This window comes from Chiloscyllium plagiosum, chromosome 11 (genome assembly GCF_004010195.1).
Source record: "Chiloscyllium plagiosum isolate BGI_BamShark_2017 chromosome 11, ASM401019v2, whole genome shotgun sequence".
Classification (NCBI taxonomy): Eukaryota; Metazoa; Chordata; class Chondrichthyes; order Orectolobiformes; family Hemiscylliidae; genus Chiloscyllium; species Chiloscyllium plagiosum.
Window position 1 is genome coordinate 63,466,074 of NC_057720.1, and position 22,424 is coordinate 63,488,497.

Consider the following 22,424-nt stretch of genomic DNA (forward strand, 5'->3'; position numbering starts at 1 on the left):
ATCTGGAAAGCAGTGTCTGACACTTGCCTTTTAATAAGATAAAAGTTAGGGTCGAGACTATCTCCTTCACATATTTTGAGGGGGTTTGGTCTGGCCCATAACAATAAATATCACATACCACTGTGTACAATTTGTAAAGTAATGCAGAATCTTTACCAAGAACTCACCGTACACTATTAGGTTGTAATGTTTGTTATCGACACCAGCTCGATTAGAGGCCACACAAGTATATGTACCAGCATCCGACACTTGTGTTCGCACAATTCTGTAAGAAAGTAACAAGTAAGTCCAGAAGTATCCAATTTTATCCAAACTGATTGGGGTTAGGTTAGTGGAAGACATTGCTAGTTAACCATACTTGTTCTGAAAAAGGGTAACTGGACCCAAAACGTTATCTCTTTCTCTCTACAGATGCTGCCAAACCTGCTGAGTTTAATCCAGAGATTTCTATTTTTGTAACCTTACTTATTGGTGGAAATGATCTTTGCTACTCTTCAAATATCTGCGGCATGGTGGCTCAGTGCTTAACACTGCTGTCTCACAGCACCAGGGATCCGGGTTCTCCTGGTGTCTGCGTGGGTTTCCTCCGGGTGCTCCGGTTTCCACCCACAGTCCAAAAATGTGCACGATGGGTGAATTGACCATGCTAAATTGCCCATAGTGTTCAGGAATGTGTAGGTTAAGTGCATTGGTCAGGGGTGAATATAGGATAATAGGGTAGGGGAATGGGTCTGTGTGGGTTACTCTTCGGAAGGTCAGTGTTGACTTGTTGGATCAAAGGGCCTGTTTCCATACAGTCAGGATTCTAAGATTTCTTATTGATGCTGACAATTCAGGCTCAGCCATAACAATTGTGTGATTCAGGAGTGAATAATCACTAATTCTTAATTTATCATCTCCTTTTCTCAGCAGCAATGATATCTCATACCTTCTAGATATTGGCCCTTCAGTCAAGTTTCCTAATTAAATGTAATTTGGAAAACTCACCTCAAAACTTTCCCAGCAGATAGAAGTCTGATCTGAGAGGAAATGGGCAGAGGTAGTCCATTCTTTAACCAGTTCAGTTGTGGAGGAGGGGAACCTGAAGCCATACACTCAATGTTAACAGAGTTGTCCAGTATAGTTGTGACTTCCTGGTTCCCATTCAGATCACTATAAATGGTTGGTGGAACTAAAATACAAATAATAAACAATTATATAGTTGCAAATATTTGTGACTCATCATTTTATGCATAGCGGGTGAATTAGAAAGAATAATGACATAAGATTCTTGCAATCTGAAAAGCTCCTTTCCAGAACTTTGAAATCCTTAATATGTACAAATGTTACAAAACTGAAGTAGGAATCAAATGAAATACTTTATGATGACATATTCTAAGGTTACATCAATATTATTATGCAAAGACAAAAAGGACAGAAGATTAATCTTAAATGTTACATTCCTATGTTCCAGTTGCTGACCCTCCTCTCCTAAAGGTTTATACATATGCCTAACTTTAGCCCATGTGGATACTGGTAGCACTCTGGTGCTTCATGAAAATTCTTGGTGTGAGTTACGCAGATCAGTTTTGTCAGTGAATTTTGACAGGCTATTTCACCATGTGCAAGTGTAGAGTCTCTCTATTCAAAATATTCAAGTGATGAAACTTGATGAGGGATAGACAGGACTATTAAGTATTCAGATCAGTCACGACCTATTGAACTACACAGCAGAATCAAGAGGCTAGGGGGGTCATAGCGAAAGGAGGGTTGAGGCGTGGTCAAATACAATCCTGTAAACATATACATTTTCCAGCAGAGGTCACTAGATGGTAATTAGACATTTCCTTTAAAATCTTGAGTAAAATGTCAATATGGTTGCGTTAGGGATTTCTCACCTAACAGTGAGGATTCAAACATCACTTCAGGACTTGGGCACATAAACTAGGCAGTCAAATGTTACAATACTCCGAGATGTTGCTTTTCAGATGGTTCTTTAAACAATCTTATCTGCTTGATCTTGTCTGCATATCCCTTTGTGTTAGTCGAAGAACAGCAGAGAGTTTTTTCAAGGTTCAGGCAAGAATGCTCCCCTCAACCAAAATTATCAGCTAAGATCTTGCTGCATATAAAATGGCAGCTGGTTTAACTCACAAATAACAGGTAATGCATCATGTAAAGCATTTGGGGATGTCATGATAATGTGACAAGATATTATATAAATGGCAATACTTTCTAACTGCAACTACAGCCCTGACTGAGTTTAGGCACAGCAACTCAGGAAGGCACTGAACTTGGGATTTTAAGTTGCTTTGTTTCAATAACATATAAACAAATAGCCAAGTAGATATAATCATTAAAAATAAGGGGTCACACACTTAAGACAGAGGTGAGGAAAAATCCTTTTCAGAGTTTCTAGAGAACTTTCTATCTCAAAAAATAGTGGAGGCAGAATCTTTGCTTATCAAGAAGCAATCTATAGCCTCTCTCTATTCAAAACATTCAAGTGGTGAAACTTGATGAGGGGTAGACAGGATTATTAAGTATTCAGTTCAGCCACGACCTATTGAATGAAAGCAGGATCCAGAGGCCAAGAGGTTTATTTCTACTCCTCATGCATATATTTGTATGTACATTTATATCTGCAATCCTTTCACCCCTGTTATTGTCCTTTTTGTTCTTAAGTTAAAGCAAGAAATAATAGAGCTGTAAGAAAGTTTTGAATTGATAGAACTATGACATTTTACTCACCATAAACGTTGAGATTGAAAATCCGATCTTCCTCACCAGCAGAATTGGTGGCCACACAAGTGTATTTACCAATGTCCGTAGTCACTGTACCATTAATGTGGAAGGCGCTACCGTCTGGACTCACTCTGAGAGCCACAACAAACACATAAAACTCAATATATTTTTTTTCAATGAGGCAAACAAGAGATACCCGAATATGTCTTGGGGGTTTCCTGCTCTCTCCTAGCATAACTATGGTAGAAACACCTGAGGAATTAACATCACCAGCAGTTTACATCTTTTAGCTGGGGTTTCTGGATTTAAAACAAGGTATTGGTAGAGTAAACCAGAAGAAATTCTTGCCCACAAAATTTTACAGAAATCTGTCTTCGCTAAAATCCACTGAAAAGCAAATGTATTCAGGTCCTTAACGATTATGTGAACATCTATGACATAATTTTAAATATTAATCAGGAGTAGTAGCTAAACTTATTTTACTTTATACAACATTAATAGAAATAAACAAAATATTTTTTCAAATTAAATGGGTGCGTTAGCACTAATACATCTTGACACTGTATGTAAAAACTACTCCAGCATCCAGATGAAAGTCACCCTACGTGAGAAGAGTTTAGGTTGTATAATTATTTCCTAATCACCATCAATTCATAGCACTAATTAAGTGAAAGTTGACACCAAATTGACAGGCATACTGAGACAATACAGGTGCTTTGTGTGACTGAACTGCACACCAGTATTGTGTTACATGTAAGGAAAGATCAGAGACCAAAAAGATAATTCCTGTTTGGAGGCAGAAAATAGATACATTGCACTGAATGAATATTTCACATTTATGTGAAGAACAGGATGACACTGTTGCTGAGGATATTGAAACATTAGATGGCATAAAGTGAGAAGGGAAATATTAAAGGGATTAGCATCTTGGAAAGTGGATAATTCACCAGGTTGAGTTTAAATTTATTCCAGTATGCCAAAAGCAGCAAGGGAGGAAACAGTAGAGTCTCTGATCATTCTAGATGTGTGGACAGGAGAACTATCATATTGTATAGTTGTTTGAAAATCCAAGAAGAGACAGACTGAGTAAGTACAGGCTAGTCAGCCTAACCTCAGTAGTGAGCAAACTATTGCTGTAAGTTTCTAATGGACAGTATGAATTGTCATTTAAAGGTACCGATGAATCAAAGACAGCATAGATTTACTAGGGGATGGTCGTATCTGTGTGAATCAATTTAATTTTTTTTGAGCAGATAACAAGGAGGGCAATGATGCCAGTGCTTTTGCTATTGTTTACATGGAGTTTAGGGAGGCTTTTGACAAGGTCCAACTTGTCAGAAAAATGTGGGAACTAAGGGAAGGTGACACATTAAATATAAAAGTGACTCAGCAGCGGAAGCAAAGGATAAGAAATGATAGGTTTTTGTGACTGGAAGACTGTTTCCAAAAGTTCTCACAGGATTCCCTTGCTTTTTGTGATTTAGGCTTAAATGTGAAGGGCCTGTTTAAGAAGCATGTAGTAAGAGAGAAATTGACCATGTGATTCATATTAAGGAAAGTTGCAGACTATAGAGAAATATTAGTAGACTACTCAGATGGACAGAGTTGTCAAATTGAATTCAATAATGAGAGGCATGAGGTATTACATTTAGGGAGGGAATAAAAGCAAAGGAATATACAATGAATGGTAGGATTCTACAAAGCATAGAGAACCAGAGGGACTTTGGAGGTCCCTCCATTTTTCAGGATTGTTGTTTCAGAATGGGAAAGGGGTCTGAAATAATAGAAATCAATAAAAAAAGCACATGAATCCTTGATTGTGTGTGAGACAGTTGAAGCCTTGTGGGAATTAAGAGATTATATTACACATTCAGACAAGAGTTGCCTGTGAAAGATTTAAACAATTTCCTTCCCACAACTTTGAAAGTCACAAAGATAATACTTCTGATCCAAATTTACCTCAATCGTTCATCATCATCAGCAGTAAGGGGTTTTCCATCTTTGAGCCACTGAATAGAAGGTCTGGGATTACCATCTGCAGCACAAATCAGCTTCACATTTTCACCCACTAGAACACTGACATCGCTGGGCATCTCCGCACCGAATATGTTAGGAGGAACTGTAACAGCATTGTCCAGAATAACCATCATTCTTAATCAGCCACTCTAAAAAGAACTGTATGCTCATAAACCATTCTTTCAATGACATTGGGTCAAAATTTTAGAACTCCCTCTCGAACAGTATTGTGGATCAACTTACAGTGGAAGGCAGTGGTTCAATTAAGTCAGCTCACCAACACTTTTAACAGCAATTAGGGATGAGCAATAAATGCTGGTACAGCTCATGATGCCCACACTCAATAAATGAATTTTAAAATACACTGATCTTGATAACTCTTTAAAGCTAAATGTATGAAAATAAAGTTTCAACTTATAACTGTTTCTTTTGACAACAGATCATTTACATTAATAATTACATTTGTTTCTTTCCACAGATGCTCCCAGATATACTAAGTATTTGCAGTTTTTATTTCAGATTTTTAGCATTCACAGAATTTTGATTTTGTATAAAATTTAGGATGGTTTCTGAAACCGGAAAAGTGCAGCAGCAATCTATTGCCTTTTGATAGATATTACAGTAGAAAATGCCATGGTTACTTCTAAGATGAAGAAGGGCTAATGCCCGAACGTCGATTCTCCTGTTCCCTGGATGCTGCCTGACCTGCTGCGCTTTTCCAGCAACACATTTCCATCTCTGATCTCCAGCATCTGCAGACCTCACTTTCTCCTCTAAGATGTAAGTGTAAGGTTTATATAAATTTCAATGTAATTCATTGTAGGGTTTGAATTTTGAACTAGGGGTATGTGGGCTTGTGTGTGTTTATGATGGGATTTAAAGACTAATTTGTCAGTATTTTTGAAGCCTTATTTTTAATGCTGTTATGAGAGAGATTTCCTGCAGTTGTAATGGCAATGTGTTTGTGTCAGAAGAGTTTTATGAGTGGAAAGAATAAACACTGAACAACACTAAGCTGCTTTTAGTTAGAAGGATTTGGAATTGCTTGGTGGAAACCACAATAATTTAGAAAATCTTTTGGTTTCAGTTCGCAGAAATTCTTGTTGAAGTCAGATGTATAAAACTATTTTGATTGAAGAAAGGAGATGGATGAGAACTATTAGGAAATAGGTTATCTCAGTGTAGGAGCTGAAAATGTGTTGCTGGAAAAGCGGAGCAGGTCAGGCAGCATCCAGGGAGCAGGAGAATCGACGTCTCGGGCATGAGCCCTTCTTCAGGAAGCCCTCCTGAAGAAGGGCTCATGCCCGAAACATCGATTCTCCTGCTCCCTGGATGCTGCCCGACCTGCTGCACTTTTCCAGCAACACATTTTCAGCTCTGATCTCCAGCATCTGCAGTCCTCACTTTCTCCTATCTCAGTGTAGGAATTTAGTTTGAATACTTCAAAACAGAAGCATTTTGTTAGAATCCTGAAGGTGTTATTTGGAGCTGGAAAAGTCTTAGTTCTGTTGTGCAAATACTCAAGGAAGACACTATCATACTTTCTGGATCAAGAACTGAAAGTGACAGTGAAGTTAAGCTTATGGATGTGAGAGAGAAGGGAATTTTGGGTGCTGTTGGGATAGATGGAATATTATATTTTATTATGTGTTTCAAAATCTTTAAAATTGTTTTATGTAATAGCTCATTTTATTCTATTTTATCCTCATTTCTTCTGCATAACAAACTTCCATTTTAATATTAAATGTTAATCTACAAGTTAATTTTTGGTCTGGGATTGAATTTATCCAATAATAACATCTGCTGAGATTGTAACAGTACTGACTTTAATATTTCATTATAACTATCATGTATAAATAATTCATTTAGAGGCTGTAAGTAATGAAGATTGGATTTTTGGACTACAATCAGCTAGCATTGACTGCCTCATTATTGCTATGCAATATAAATTATAAAATGTTATAGCAAGCAGACCTGTGCAACAACCAATATTCACTTTAATTTTCTATTGTGGTGCACAGCCCAATTGTTGCAACCTGTGGAGTCTTTTAGACTGGTGTCTATCTGCACTTGCACTGATATCAAATAGAAAGTTGGTATAACTGCTTTTTTTTTGATTTGCTGCGCAATACATTGCAGATTGAAAGCAGCCTGGAGGGAAAGTTTGCAATGGCCTCATGATATTCTTTAAGCATGAAGTATATACGCACTTTGAATTGTCAGGATATAGTTTTTCCGTGCTGTTCCCTCCACATTTGATGCCACACAGGTGTAAGTTCCACTGTCTGACAGCTGTGAACGAGCAATTTGGAGTTTGTTTCCTCCAGAGAGGATGTGCATTTCCAAGGACTCGGCATTTGCTGAAGTAAAAGAAAATCACAATAGAAAATTCTCTCTTGGGTTATTTTCATAAAGTCTGTTATTTATTTATATTGCTCTTGGAAAAAAGGTTAATTTGTAAAATGAATATTCTACAGTTTGTTTATTGCATATTTACGTTATGATTTTTGTTCCTGAGACTGATTACAGTAAAAGATGAACACCCATAGCCGTTTTTAAGCCTTTCATAAACATATAATTAGAATCTTACTTACAATTTAACTAGCTATTATTTTTCCATAAAAATCCAATGTATTTATTTTTGTTTACTCAAAATATGGTATGCAAAAATTCCAAAAAAAAATCCACACAAGGATTGTCTGAGACTCTCCAGGAGTTATAAATCTCCAAAGCAGTATTGTTACTGATCTAAAAATGAAGCAGAGCTTTGCACCACAGAATTCCTTTTACCTGCATATGACAGCTTCACAATTAGAGTCACAGATGTGCAGCACGGAAACAGACCCTTCAGTCCAAATTGTCCATGCTGACCAGATAAATTCATCTCGTCCCATTTGCCAGCACCTGATCCATATCCCTCCAAAGCCTTCCTATTCATATACCCACCAGATGCTTTTGAAATGTTGTAATTGTATTAGCCTCCACCTCTTCTTCTGGCAGTTCATTCCATACATGCACCACCCTTCATGTGAAAAAATTGCTCCTTCGGTCCCTTTTCAATCTTTCCCCTCTGACCAGAAATCTATGCCCTCTAGTTCTGGATTTCCCCATCCCACGGCAAAGACCTTGTCTATTAACCCTATTCATGCCCTTCATGATTTTATAACCTCTATAAGGTCACCCCTCAGCCTCTGATGCTCTAGGGAAAACAGCCCCAGCTTATTCAGCCTCTCCCTATAGCTCAAATCCTCCAACCCCGGCAACATCCTTCTAAATCTTTTCTGAACCCTTTCAAATTTCACAACATCCTTCCGACAGGAGGGGGACCAAAACTGCACACTATATTCTATTGTTCTGTACAGCTGCAACATGACCACCCAACTCCTGTACTCAACGCACTGACCAATAAAGGAAAGCATACTAAATGCCTTCTTCACTATCTTATCTACCTGCGAATCCACTTTCAGGGAACATGAACTTGTACTCCAAGGTCCTTTTGTTCAGTAACACTCCCCAGGACTTTACAATTAAGTGTATAAATTCTGCCCTGATTTGCCTTTCCAAAGTGCAGCACTTCACAATTATCTAAATTAAACTCCATTTGCCATTCCTCTGCTCATTGGCCCATTTAGAGTCAAAGAGCCATAGAGATGTACAGCATGGAAACAAACCCTTCGGTCCAACCCGTCCATGCCGACCAGATATCCCAACCCAATCTAGTCCCACCTGCCAGCACCCGGCCTATATTCCTCCAAACCCTTCCTATTCACAAAACCATCCAAATGCCTCTTAAATGTTGCGATTGTATTAGCCTCCACCACATCCTCTGGCAGCTCATTCCATACACGTACCACCCTCTGCGTGAAAAAGTTGCCCCTTAGATCTCTTTTATATCTTTCCCCTCTCACCCTAAACCTATGCCCTCTAGTTCTGGACTCCCTGACCCCAGGGAAAATACTTTGTCTATTTATCCTAATGATCAACATTCTGTTGTAATCCGAGGTAACCTTCTTTGTTGTCCACTACACCTCTAATTTTGGTGTCATCTGCAAAATTACTTACTAGACCTTCTATGTTCACATCCAAATCATTTATATAATTGATGAAAAGCAGTTGATCCAGCACCGACCCTTTTGGCACACCACTGGTCACAGGCCTCCAGTCTGAAAAGCAACCCTCTATCACCACCCTCTGTCTTCTACCTTCGTGCCAGTTATCTAAGCAAATGGCTAGTTCTTCCCGTATTCCATGTGATCTAACTTTGCTAACTAGTCTACCATGAGGAACCTTGTCGAATTCTTTAAGTACTCTGTACAAAACCGTGAAAAGGCATTTAGAGAGTATTCAACTTTCATAAGATAAATTTGTGTATTATTTACAAACTTCAGTTAGTATCAAGTCACACAACTGACCCCTCAGGAATGTGTCTGCTCAGAATTGGTAGCCATATGCGGCACGGTAGCTCAGTGCTTAGTACTGCTGCATCACAGCAACACGGACCCAGGTTCAATTCCACCCTTGGGCAACTGTGTGTGGACTTTGCACATTCACCTCGTGTCTGCATGTGCTTCCTCCGGGTGCCCCGGTTTCCTCCCACAGTCCAAAAATATGCAGGTTAGGTGGATTGGGCATTCTAAAATTGCCCTGTAGTGTCCAGGGATGAGCAGGGTAGATGGATTAACCTTGGGAAAATGCAGGGTTACAGAGATTGGGAAGGAGGATGGTTCCAGGTGGCTCTCTTCAGAGGCTTGATAGGCCCTATACCCTGCTTCCACACTGCAGGGATTCTATGATGCTAGGCAATAGGAATACACCCAAAGCTGTGGCAAAAGAGCAGAACAACCTTTTTTCTTCACTGTTGCAGTATGACTTAGAAAAGGCGATATTTTGGACACCAATGAGAAAATTAAGACTCTAGCCTCAGTTGTACCACTTGAATAACAAACAGCCATCTGTACAGCTATGGGCAACCTCAATAATTATTACAGCATTATAACTAACTTTCAGAATTGATCATTACATGCATTTTACTATTTACTTTGCAGATATGATTTTAAAAAGAATGGAAAAGAGTCAATGAAATAGAACCTGAAGATGCTATGATTTTGATTAAGTGAAATTAACTAAGACCCTCTCCTAAGGGAAAGATGATTACCAAAAGCAAGAATTGTTTTTATTCAGAAAATGACATTTGTGTTGGTATTTCCACTTATACCACTAGGGGGCATCACCTACCCAGCCTTATAGAAGCAAAAGTAACCTTCTTATATTGAAGCCAATATAACAGTAGCAGTAGCTTACCAAAAGTCCTCCCGTTCTTCAGCCAAGTTAATGTTGGTGGAGGAATGCCAGTAGCATCACATGCAAAAGTGACAGGATTGCTAATGATCTCACTGATTTTTTCTTCTGCCAAGCCTTCAATACTGGGTGGGACTGCATGAGAAATAGAACAATTGAGTGGTGTAAATTATAACTTCATGTTTTTCCTGGCAGACACTTTCGGCTAAGATGAAACTGGCTGTTTTGTCTGACTGCATGAGAAAGTGGCCAAGATTTGCAATGCTTCTTCCTGTATTAGGGCTTCTTAGCTTGTACACATTTAAAAGAGATACCCAAATAAAATGTGGCCAGCGATGCATTTCCTGCGAATGCAGTCAATATTTAGATATGTCACCGCAGAAACATTATCCGTTCGTTCATGAATGACATCACAGTGAAAATGTACATAGCAACAAAATCAGTGGTCTGTATATTCCCACCAACAGCAGTGGATTGAAAAAAATACACAGTGCCCCCCACCTCAGGAATTTTATTGAAATGGTTAGAGTCGAGGGAAAGACTGGTGTAGTGATTGGAATGTGGCTGTCGTGTGTAGTGCATCTCGTGGAGTATGAATTCCCTGATTGGCCGAGTTTAACACCTCCATTCAGGGTGTTCTGGGCGACAGCTATAAACAGGAGTGGCAGTTTCCAGTCATTCTAGGGATTGGCTTTGAGATGGCTGGTCAGAGTCCATGTACTGTGCACGTGTAAATAAAGGATGATTGGGTGATGGGATACTGTGCAGTTATTTAAACTGGGATGGCCATTTTTACAGCATTAACTGCCGATGGTAAATTTGAAAGTCCAGCTTAAAAGTCAGTGAATGTGTGACCAGCAAGGTGAATGAGATGGTTAAGTAGGTGAATTGGAGAAGTTGGCAGTTCAGATTGGGAGCTTTGGTGAGACGGATCAAAATCGTCCTCGTGAGGGTTATTCGAGGGATTAGTCAGGTGGTTGGGGATAATTGGCTGGTGTCGATCATTAGTTGAGGGGTATTGGTCAATTTTGGAGTTATGGAGTAGCTACACAGGAAATGTTAGATAAGTACAGCAGAACTATCCACAGTCACATAGGGTACTGGGAAGGAAGGGAATTGCCCATCGAGAGCCAAAACCCCTCAGTAAATTCCCACATGGATCCACATGTTTTAGCTTTCACAAGGCCCCATTGTGTATTCTCAGTCAAATGTCTGAATTTCTGATGATGAAGGGATCAGGAGATTTGACCCAATGTCCCTTATGTCCATCAGTATGTTGCACAATTCTATCTCTTGCTCACCGCAGGTTGCTGGTTCTTCAACATTTTTCCATATATTTTACCAAGTGCAAATACTTTTTAAGTCCATACAGTGGTTACCAGCAGAATATTCAGCTGTGGGGCCATAAAAATCAAATGCAATTCTCGCTTGGTACGTAACCAAGCTCTTCCTCAGTCACACAGATACTTAACAGGATAGCATAAGCTGGTTTGTTTTATTAATCTCTTCAGGCTAGAAAGATTAGAGATCAGCTAACTCGGTCTAAAGGCTTAAACCCAGACTTTCTAATCTATAAGAATCAGTGCATGCACTTACTAAGACATTAAGTCATCTCAAATATTTTAGGGAAGGAAGCAAAACAGAAGTGTGTCATTTTCTGCTCTGATGTGTTTCAGCAGGACTGATGATATGTGCTGTCAAAATGCAGAAGGAAAGAATGCCAAAAATGCTCCATCAACAACAATGTCCTTTAAAATGCCACATAATCACAATTTATTAATTTTAAATAGAAGTGCATGAAGTCCAAGATGTAGATTAAAACATTGTTAAAATGCAATAAGGGCTATGAATTGCTACACTTTTGCAAACAGCATAATGTTTCCATTCCCCTGTCTTGACACTGAGCCACTTTTTTTTACTGCTCTTCGAGATGCTTTCAAACAACCCCTACAAATTCCAGAAGTTAGGTCTGGACTTTTAAAATTTTTTTACAGCTTGTTTCATAATTTTACTAGAATATTTTGAACATTACTTACGGAAGACATTTATTATATTCAAGGTAAATGTAACTAAAAATGTGACCATCTTGACAGCAACTTAAGTTCACCTTACATTCACAGAAATAACTCTTGACTATATCAGAACCACTGGATAATGAGCAAATACTAAGCAGGAGGGAAAGAGGGATTAAGTGCCAGCTTTAACTCAATGGTAACACATTGACTGCTAAATCAGAAAGTTCTAGCCTCACTTCAGAAATGTGAATGTGTAATTCAGGCTGACATTTCACTGAAGGAACGTTAAATCATTGCAGATGTCTTTTGCATGAGACAGTAAAGCTACCCTTTCAGGTAAATATACAAGATTCCATGACACTTTGAAGAGGAGGAGGAGGAGGAGAGTTCATCTGGTGCTCTGACCAAAAAGCAACATTACTCTTACAGTTTGACTGTGGACCCTTACTGTGTGCAAACTAGTTTCTACATTATCCTTGTTTCAAACTTCATCCACATGTGTCTAATTCACTAATACTACTCTTCCAGGAATACTCACCTTTAAGACGTTATGCCCTTCTCGTGTTTCATTTACTTTAACAGCCACTTCTCCAATCCCTACTGTCCCTAGCTCCAACTTATTCCACTGGAGCCCAAGGAAAATGCCACTGTGTTGCCAATCCACCCATGATTGAAAATTTCTTTGAGACGATTTTTGAACCCTTATTTTCATTGCACGCTGATGTAGCATGAAAGCTAAGTGCTCAGGTAGACTAAAGATCATGAGGCAGAATTCCTTATTTTATTGGTCATAGGGTCACAGAGTCAGAAATATACAGCATGGAAACAGACCCTTCAGTCCAACTATTCCATGCCGATCAGATATCCTAACTTAATCTAGTCCCATTTGCCAGCACTTGACCCTTAGTCCTCTAAACCCTTCCTATTCATATACCCATCCAGATGTCTTTTAAATGCTGTAATTGTACCAGCCTCCACCACTTCATCTGGCAGCTCATTCCTTACAAGCACCACCCTCTCTGTGAAAAATTTGCCCTTCAATCCCTTTTATATCTTTCCCCTCACACCCAAACCTATGCTCTCTAGTTCTGGACTTCCCGACCCCAGGGAAAAGACTTTGTCTATTTATCCTATCCATGCCCCTCATGAGTTTATAAACCTCTATATGGTCACCCCTCAGCCTCAGACGCCCCAGGGAAAACAACCCCAGTCTATTCAGCCTCTCCCTATAGCTGAAATCCACCAACCCTGGCAACATCCTTGTATATCTTTTCTGAACCTGTTCAAGTTTCACAACATCCTTCCCATAGGAAGGAGGCTAGAACTGCACATAATATTCTAACAGTGGCCTAACCAATGTCCTGTACAGCCACAACATGACCTCCCAACTCCTATACTCAATGTTCTGAACCATAAAGGAAAGCATACCAAAAGCCTCCTTCAGTATCCTAACTACCTGCGATGCTACTTTCAAGGAACTGGGAACCTGCACCCCTAGATCTTTTTGTTCAGCAACACTCCCCAGGACCTTATCATTAAGTGTATAAGTGCATCTCTGATTTGCTTTTCCAAAATACAGCACCTCACATTTATCTAAATAAAACTCCATCTGCCACTAATCAACCTTTGGCCCATCTGATCAAGATCTCATCAGGTATTTGTAAACATAAAGGGAAATTGAAATTAGACTAGAAAGCAGGATGCTTACATGGAACTAAGCCTGAAGTTCACATCGGATTGAGGAATTATTTATCTTCCTCTCCCTCTTTCTCCGAGGCTTCATTCTACTGAAGATGCCCTTTTCTCAAGAGATGGCCCACTTGACTACTCAAGCCACCCTGCTCAATGACCTCCTTCACCATTGCCATTTGCTGCTGTGGAGCTGTTACACTGCCATTCATACTGAAAAGTATGCATTGTTCGTCGTATATTCCATCATGCATATGCAGACACGACAAGTGACATCACCTGGCTGTGACAGAGCACATCACAGGAATTGTTTGCATATGCATCCATGACAACACCACATTCTGTGCACAATTATACCATCAGTGCATGCACCACTGACAAGTGGTTAGGAGGGGCAAAGTAGAGGCTGGACCCCCAGCAAGTGAGAGACAAGAGCCAGTGGAGGACCTACACTGAGAATGTGGAAGGAATGCCTGCATCAGGGGTGAATGGAGAGGCCTGCATCAGAGCCGGCCTTCCTTTTGTCAGGGAGAGGGAAAGAGAGGGAGGCTGCTAGTACAGAATCAAATAAATTATTATTCATTTGTCGTACAGGGAACGTTATTTTACATCCTGCAGCGTCATCTTTAGATGTTGCTTCAGAAATACGTGATTTTCTTTCTGTGCTTTGTGCCACCTAGAGGTGACAATTATAGGTGACTCCACATAGTCACTCATTCCTATCTGTACTTTGTTTTCACCTTCTGTCCAGTTTCTTCCCAAAATGCACGCTCTGTTACCCTCCATAACTACTTCTATAATCTTAAGTTTAGCGAACCTGTCTCCCTTCTCGCTTCCTGTTCTCTACCCCTCACCAGGAAATTCTGAGGGTCTGTCACATCATCCTTGAACAGAAGTCCAACTTGTTCCACAGGAGATGTGCAATATTCTTTGTTCTAGTCCACACAGGTTGCCTCACTCCGTTCTTTTTGTATTGTTGCCAGAGTTTCAACTTCTTTGCTTCCAATTTTAACTCTTCCCCTCTCCAACTTTTTTGTAACTCTACGTCCCACTTCTTTCAATTGCTATTTGCTCTCAGTCTACCAACTCTCACACCATGACTAACCCTCCTCCCACTCTTCTTCCTGTAAGGGCTCTACTCCATCCTCCCAGTTTCTTTGTTTTGGTTAAATCTGTTCTGATTTAATTCCATACCATTGCTCCTGACAAGCCCCCCCCCCCGCCTTACCCCACAACTGAAAATGTCCCTCCACTTTGGCTGACAAAGCTCTTGACTGCACCCATTGTATTTCCACCAATTCACTTCTCATTTCTCCCTCTGTCACAGAACCACATTAGGGTCGCATCTGCATCCCAGTTCAATAACCATCATCTATTTCCACCACCTCTCGCATGATATCACCATCAAGCATATTTTCCTCTCCCCCTCAGAATTTCAAAGAGGCTGTTCCCTCCCTGAAACTTTATTCAACAGTTTCATCACCTCCAATGCCTAACTTACTATTAGTTTAGTTAGCTAATTGCTGTTTGTGGAACCTCATTGTTTGCATTTACATGGATTACAAAAATGACAATACTTCAAAAGTACTTAATTAGGTGTGAAGCACTTTGACTTGCCCTGTCAATTCATTCTTTATAGAAGGCAGTCAAAACACAATGGGAGAGTATTTAATAGCCTTTCAAAGACAAGGAGGTGGTGGTACATAATCAACGTAAACAGGGAGTCCCAAATTATAAATGTTTGTGCGGGAGTGGGAATTTAGCAAGGGCAGAGTACTTATGAGTTGGAGTGGATAAGGATCTCAAGCTATTCTGATTACTGGTGGATTTTTAACATGGAGGTGGGAAGACCAGTGAGAAATGCATTGGAAACTGAGCAAATCTAAATACCTACACAAATTTGTCCACATCTTTTTCTGCAAGTACATTAACATTCTAGGTGCCAAGAAATGAAATTAGATTTGGAAATTAAACACAAATTTTAAACTGGTGACAAAAAAAAGTCTTAATGTCTATATCTGATAAGACAGAAAATGCACACATTGGGTAGAATTTAGTCCAAAAAGGAGGTTGTCTTTGGGCAGCAAGAGTTCAGCTTTGCGAAGTCTGGCCATATTAAATGCCAAGCTGTTGGTCAATCAGAGGCCAGCAGTTCTCAACTAGAGGTAGCTCTACCAGGACAGGATTGCACTGACCAAGAGCCATCTTCAGTCAATGACCCTGAATAGGTGAATGAGGGCAGAATGGGGAATCACAGAGAGGGATCAAAGGGTACCATGGGAAGGAATGGGGTTAGAACAAAAGGCAGCTAGCTGCTCTCAGTGAACATGTGCCTTTTACAATGTTAGATCCTTTGATCAGACACAGAGTGCCTTTGAATTTTCTTCCCGGAAGTGTACAATCAAATATGACAGGGTTTGCTTTTTTGGGCTCCACAAATGGAGACTGCCCCATCTGCTACTGGTTGAATACCAGGTATTGTGGGATGAAGCCCTTAAGTGAGTCACTAGAGTCTCAAATATCATCATCAAGAGGGAAGGTCACCCCTGAAATTTCCTGTGCTAATGAGGGTCAGAAGTCACATAACACCAGGTTATAACCAACAGGTTTATTTGAAATCACAAGCTTTCAGAGTGCTGCCCTTTATCAGGTGACTACACCTGACAAAGGGGCAGTGCTACGAATGCTTGTGATTTCAAATAAACTTGTTGGAACATAACCTGGTGTTGTGTGACTTCTGACCTTGTCCACCCTAGTTCAATATGGTTACCTACACATTATGGCAGACATGATCAAGGCAGAGTTGGGAAGATGGTACGATCCCCACCCTGTACTCTTTAATCTAATTAAAGCATACTTTGGACTTCAAACTCTACTCAAAGAAAGGTATTAAATTCTGCTCATTGTCACCAGTTTGTAATATTTTCATCTTTAAAAAGATTGTACTTAATTGGTTAGTCCAATTGAAGAAACAAAAACATCTCCCCACAATTAATGTCTGTGATAAAAATTCAGCTTACCGTGTACATTGAGGTGGAAGTTCTTATCCACTTGTCCAGCAATGTTTATTGCTTTACAAACATATTGCCCTGTGTCTGAAACCTACAGTGAAAAAAAAAACAGAAAAAACTATTTTGTAAACCTTCAAAAATAAAATGGAGATGATGCAATTTTATGATATTTAATATTTTATTATTGATCATGTTTGCATCAGTTATCAATTTACGCCTTTGCGATATAAAGCTAAGTAAATATTACTGAGCATACTTCATCCCTTATTTTCAGTTGTTCAATTTTCCATTCCAGAAAATATAAACTGAATATTTTTAAGGCTTATTGATATTACTTAAATCTAGCAATTCGCAACAGAAAAAATGAACTACTTACGTTTGAAAATAAGCAACCAAGAGATCCTTTAGGAGTATGTTAAGATATTAAACAGAACACAAATTGAAGGCAGAATTTGCAAATTCAGAACTTGGTTAATAGGTTCAATCTGGTGAAAAGACATTTTAGAGCTAACATCAAGAAATTCTTCCTCACACAGCATCACCAACATGTGCAACTCATTAGGAAAGGATTGGGTAGAAAGTGCCAGAACCGTTCTAAGACAAAGTACAATAGATGCTGGAAATCTGAAGTAAAAAGAGAAAATGCTGGAAATACTCAATCAATTTGGCAACATCTGTGGAAGAACGAGACATAATTAATGTTTCAAGTGAATAATCCTTTATTAGTTCATCAATCTGAAACATTAAAACTTTTTCTCTCTCTCCGCAGTTGCTGCCTGGCTAGCTGAGTATCATCAGCATTTTCTATTTCCATTTGCAAAAATGCTGGATATTATGATGAGGGCTTTTAGTTTTGCAGATGGATAAACAAAGGAGGCTAAATGTTTTTGCTTGCTCTGTATCTGTCCTGTGAAATTCATAATTTGAATTCACCTCTTTTCAATATCAGTACTACTATTTTCGTATCTAATCTGAATTCACTCCTAATTTAAAAACCAAAAAATGCAAATGCTGTAAATCAGAAACAAAAGCGGAAATAGCTGGAAAAGCTCAGCGGTTCTGGCAGCATCTGTGGAAAGAAATTAGAGTTATCATTTCAGTTGAGTGACAAGAGTATTCGATTCCCACTGGCATTAATGGCTCGCTGGTGAAATGTTTGTCTGTAAAAGTGAATCTTTTACTAAATCTTGCAATAGCTTCAGTTATACATGGCATTGGTGAGACGAGAGTTGGAGTACTTTTTACAGTACTGGTCACCATACTTACAGAAGATATTAATGGCTTGGAAGCAGTTCAGAGAACATTTACTAGACTCATACCTGGAATGAGGGGATTGCCTTATGAGCAAAGGCTAGGTAGGCTAAACCTGGATCCTCTGGATTTTTAGAAGAGTAAGAAAATAATTGAAACTTACAGGATCCTGAGTGGAATGTCTCAAGGATGCTTTCTTTTGTGGGAGAAGTTGAAGTTGTAGTTTAAAATTAAGGGGTCAACCATTTAAGACAGAGCTGAGAAAACATTTTTTCTGAGGTTTGAGTCTCTTTGGAATTCCCTTCCTCAAAAGTCAGTGGATCTTTAGGTATATTTAAGGCAGAGGTAGATAGATTCTTGATTACCAAGCAGATGAAAGACTATCAGGGCTATGCAAGAATAGAGAGTTGAGGCTAAAATCAGATTGATGTTATTAAATGGCAGAGCAGGCTGAAAGGGTTGAGTGGATTACTCTTGTTCCCTAGTCAAATGTTGTTTCTGTAGCAGTTTATTAATTACACAGAATTAAAAAGAAACTTGTCCTTAAATCAATTTGAAATGATTGTGTCTTGACTGAAGCTGGACTGAATTGAAACGGGTAATTTAATGCTGTAATATGAATGTTTAAACATGCCTGGTCTATCTAAAAATGTGAAGATGAGAAATTACCACTGAAACAAAGAAATTAGCCAGATATTATAAAAGCTCTTCATCATGGTCATCTACAAAGACACCGGCATTATTATCCTAACCAAACTGACTAAAGCAGAGACATCAACTACATTGTTCTGTGCTAAGCCAACGTAGAATAATTACTCAAACCCCCTCATCCTTCTCCTTTTAGGAGCTTGTTCTGCACTGAACAGTTTCTGCTCATTTTCTTTGTCAACGTTTGGTCTCAGGGCTTAGGTTAATGGTGTGTGAAAAATCCTCAAAATCAGGACATTCTTTCAGTGCCTGCCACACCATTATCCTGTTAACATTAGTAATCTCAAGTAACTTTGAAAACTAATCACAGTACCAGCCTGTAGATTTTAATCAGCATCTAATGTGAAATTAATCGATGATCATTTTAAATGATGTTTGAGAAGGCAGGGGAGGGAGCATTTGTACGTCGACTGACGTCATGATTAAACTTCAGGCAAACAGTCCCTGTGGGTATATTAACACATTCACCAAAATGTGTCTTACAGCATAGACAGGAGCAAAATTCTGCAAATGCACTGTGGAATAGCAATTTGATAAGAAAAGAACAACTAAAGTGACAAAATAATGCGAGTTATATATATCCTAATTTTGGGACCATTATATCTATAACATAATCGTAAAATTATTGTGTCATCTGCTTTCACTTTGTACTTTTAGCTTTGTAAAGTCTTACCTCTGCACCTGTGATCTCCAGCCTTTGCCCATTGGCAAGAGTACGAATATTGTTGGATTCTGTGATTGGCCGCCCATTCTTAAACCAGGTGATGACAGGTGGTGGTACAGCATTTGATTCACATTCCAACGTGACTGTGTTTCCAGTGCGGATACTGATTACTTGAGGAGAATCCCCTGCACGATCCTTAATGGTTGGAGGAACTGTGTGAAAACCACGGTATTGAAAACTGTAAATGTGACTCAAGCCATTTTACTCCTTTTCTCCAAAAGGAACATAAAATGTAAAGAATTTCAAATTACTGTCAATCATTTCATTGCTTAAAGCAGATTTAAAACATTTGGAGGGAATCAATTTTGAGCAGTCTTCTCAAAGGAATAATAGCAACATGTTTCACTCGTCTATTGAACATCATAGTGGAGGTCACAACATATTTGCAAAACAATAGGAGCAAAGCAATAATAAGCCGAAAAGGGCTAATTAAACAATTCCAAATTTTGGTTTTAAAAACCTGTATGTTGGATAGGAACACAACCGAAACCACCAGTTTATGATTATTAGCAGAAAAAATGTCCTAAGGCAGGTCACAGAGGAATAAAGACAATCAAGTCTATGGAAGACATTATAAAATGTGGGGTTCACAGGCTGAAAATTTAACCACAAAGAATAGGGTGAATGGGGGTCAGTGTGCATAAGAGGCTTGATTCAGAGGAAATTAGAATCTAGATAATGGTGACTCTAGCATTAGCCACAAACAGACTGAAGATAACAATGAGAGTGCCTTAAATTCTCTCCATCATGAAGATCATCTGTGCTTCCACCTCCTAGGATCACGTTTCACTGCCGTCCTTTTTATGAAGATGGATTGAGAATAGATAGCAGACATATAAACTAACAGAAATTCAAGTCTAGGAATATAGGAAAATTGGAGATGATTTGACTTAGTGAACAAGGATGATGAAAGGCAACAGAGTGGACTAATTTAGTGGTCTTTATCTTCACTGGCAACAAAGAAATCCATAATTGGATTTCAGTTGTTGTTAGTGGTAAAAGTGGAGAGAGAAAGGAGAATAGTTAGTTGTGTAGAGAAGGAGCCTCTGGTTGTCTTTGCACTCGAGGATGATCCTACAGTAGTAGATAGCTTTGGTAGGAGACAGTGAGGTTGGGTGGAACATTTATCAGAAATCAGACTTGATGACAGATGGCTCAGTTGTTTGAAAACAGAATGCATTGATGTTTGCTAATTTTGGATTTGGAGGGAGAGTGATACAACAAGAGAAGTACTGATGTTGGCAAGGTTCATGTTGCTGGGCAAAAGGATAAAGGTAAAAGGTGTGGGGATGATTGAGAAATTTGACAGATAAAAAACAATTTTGTTTTCAAATTAAGAATCAAAACTATGATTGTAAAAATATAGAGCATGCATTGCTAATTATCTTGCTGCAGTTACAGAAAGAAGCACGTTTTGAAAGAAACAAAGCTGGGCTTGTGCACAGGGGAAGGAAAAAGCAAGTAGGAAAATTTACTCATTAGAAATCAAGACTGTAGGAACAATAAATAGATATAGGAAGGTGAAAAATTTTAGTTTTTGTGTAAAGGGGAAAACATTACATCGAGAAAATTTTAATTTATTGATTGCGATTGAAGAATGGATTAATGAAACAGGAATTTTTAAAAATCTGTTCCTCACTTGGTTACTTGATTTCTTTGGGGTTATAATTGAGGTGGAGAGGGCAGGACTGGCTAGATAGTCAGAATGGAATTTACTGATTATAGTACCAAGAGTTTTCATTTTCCAAAGCAGAATGATTTAAGATATTTTATGCAAGATATATTGATGAACTACATGGCTTTGCAGAGGGCCAAATATTATGGTTGTTGCTGTACTCTGATTAAACAAGTCAATTATACATCTTGAAAACAAATGACAGGCACAATTATATAATAATGCTGGTAGGCTGACTGGCATACTATACTTGAGTATATTTCTCTAATAAAGTCGGAGAAAGGGGCTCTTTAAAAGCACAAAGCAATCTAAGTGAATATTAATGTAGTTCTTCTGTTTACCCATTTCAAAGTTATTAAAAGATTGTTCATTGTGACACTTTTTAAGCCAGTCCACATTTTATGTTCCTGTTGAAGATGCAAGCATGAAAATTGAAAATCATAATATATACAGATACAATTTCCTAAAATGTGGTTTTCATGACTGTCATTTTTGACCAGAGATATGAGAAAATCACCTCCAGCATCCATCTAGATTTTCTTATTTTGAATAAACATTTCAACCTGAATTATTTAATCAACAATCTGTATTTGCTTATTTAAATTGGAATTGGATTTCTGATCAAAGTCGGAGTTGAGCCAATCGCAAGCAGATTGTCAACAGTTTGTACAAAAGAGCAGCTTTCACTTTGCTTCATTATCCTGGGTCCCACAGCCAAAATATTTATATTACGTTAGAGATTGATATAAAAACTATAAGCTGCTCTCTCTGCTAAACCTGGTTTGTTGGATATTTCTCATTACAATGCTTGTAAGAGGCCAAATGTGTGGAAATTAACATATCATCTAAAATCTAATGACTCAATTACTTTGTTCAATGTTTCAAAAATTACTTTTCTGCATCCAGTTATTAATCAGAAAAATATAAATTTGAACTCATTCAAATTCCCACTCTGAATACAAACTGAGTGCATGTTTATTTATATGAGGTATGAATAAGCCTTGGCAGCATCCTTGTAAACTTTTTTCTGCACTCTTTCCAGTTTAGTAATAACCTTCCTACAGCAAGGTGACCAAAACTGAACACAATATTCCAAATGTGGCCTCATCAATGTCCTGTACAACTGTAACATAACTTTCCAACTTCTGTACTAGTCCCCTAACTGATGAAGGCCAGTATGCCAAAAGCCTCCTTCACTGCCCTGTCTACCTGTGACTCCACTTTGAGAGAACAGTGTACCTGAATACCAAAGTACTTCTGTTCCAACACACTCCTTAGGGCCCAACCTTTCACCTTGAAACTCCTACCTTGAT

The 22,424-nt window shown here is 38.7% G+C and overlaps 1 protein-coding gene across 1 annotated transcript in view; it reads right to left on the bottom strand.

The window, feature by feature from the left end:
• hmcn1 (hemicentin 1) overlaps window positions 1–22,424 on the bottom strand; it is a 599,829-nt gene that overhangs the window by 126,576 nt on the left and 450,829 nt on the right. Inside the window, exons 60-67 of the mRNA XM_043699541.1 lie at window positions 19,386–19,588; window positions 16,763–16,844; window positions 10,042–10,173; window positions 6,951–7,100; window positions 4,684–4,843; window positions 2,731–2,855; window positions 988–1,171; window positions 168–265 (exon numbers count right to left, since the gene is read on the bottom strand). Coding sequence (XP_043555476.1) covers window positions 168–265; window positions 988–1,171; window positions 2,731–2,855; window positions 4,684–4,843; window positions 6,951–7,100; window positions 10,042–10,173; window positions 16,763–16,844; window positions 19,386–19,588 — 1,134 coding nt within the window. The remainder of the gene's footprint in view (window positions 1–167; window positions 266–987; window positions 1,172–2,730; window positions 2,856–4,683; window positions 4,844–6,950; window positions 7,101–10,041; window positions 10,174–16,762; window positions 16,845–19,385; window positions 19,589–22,424) is intronic.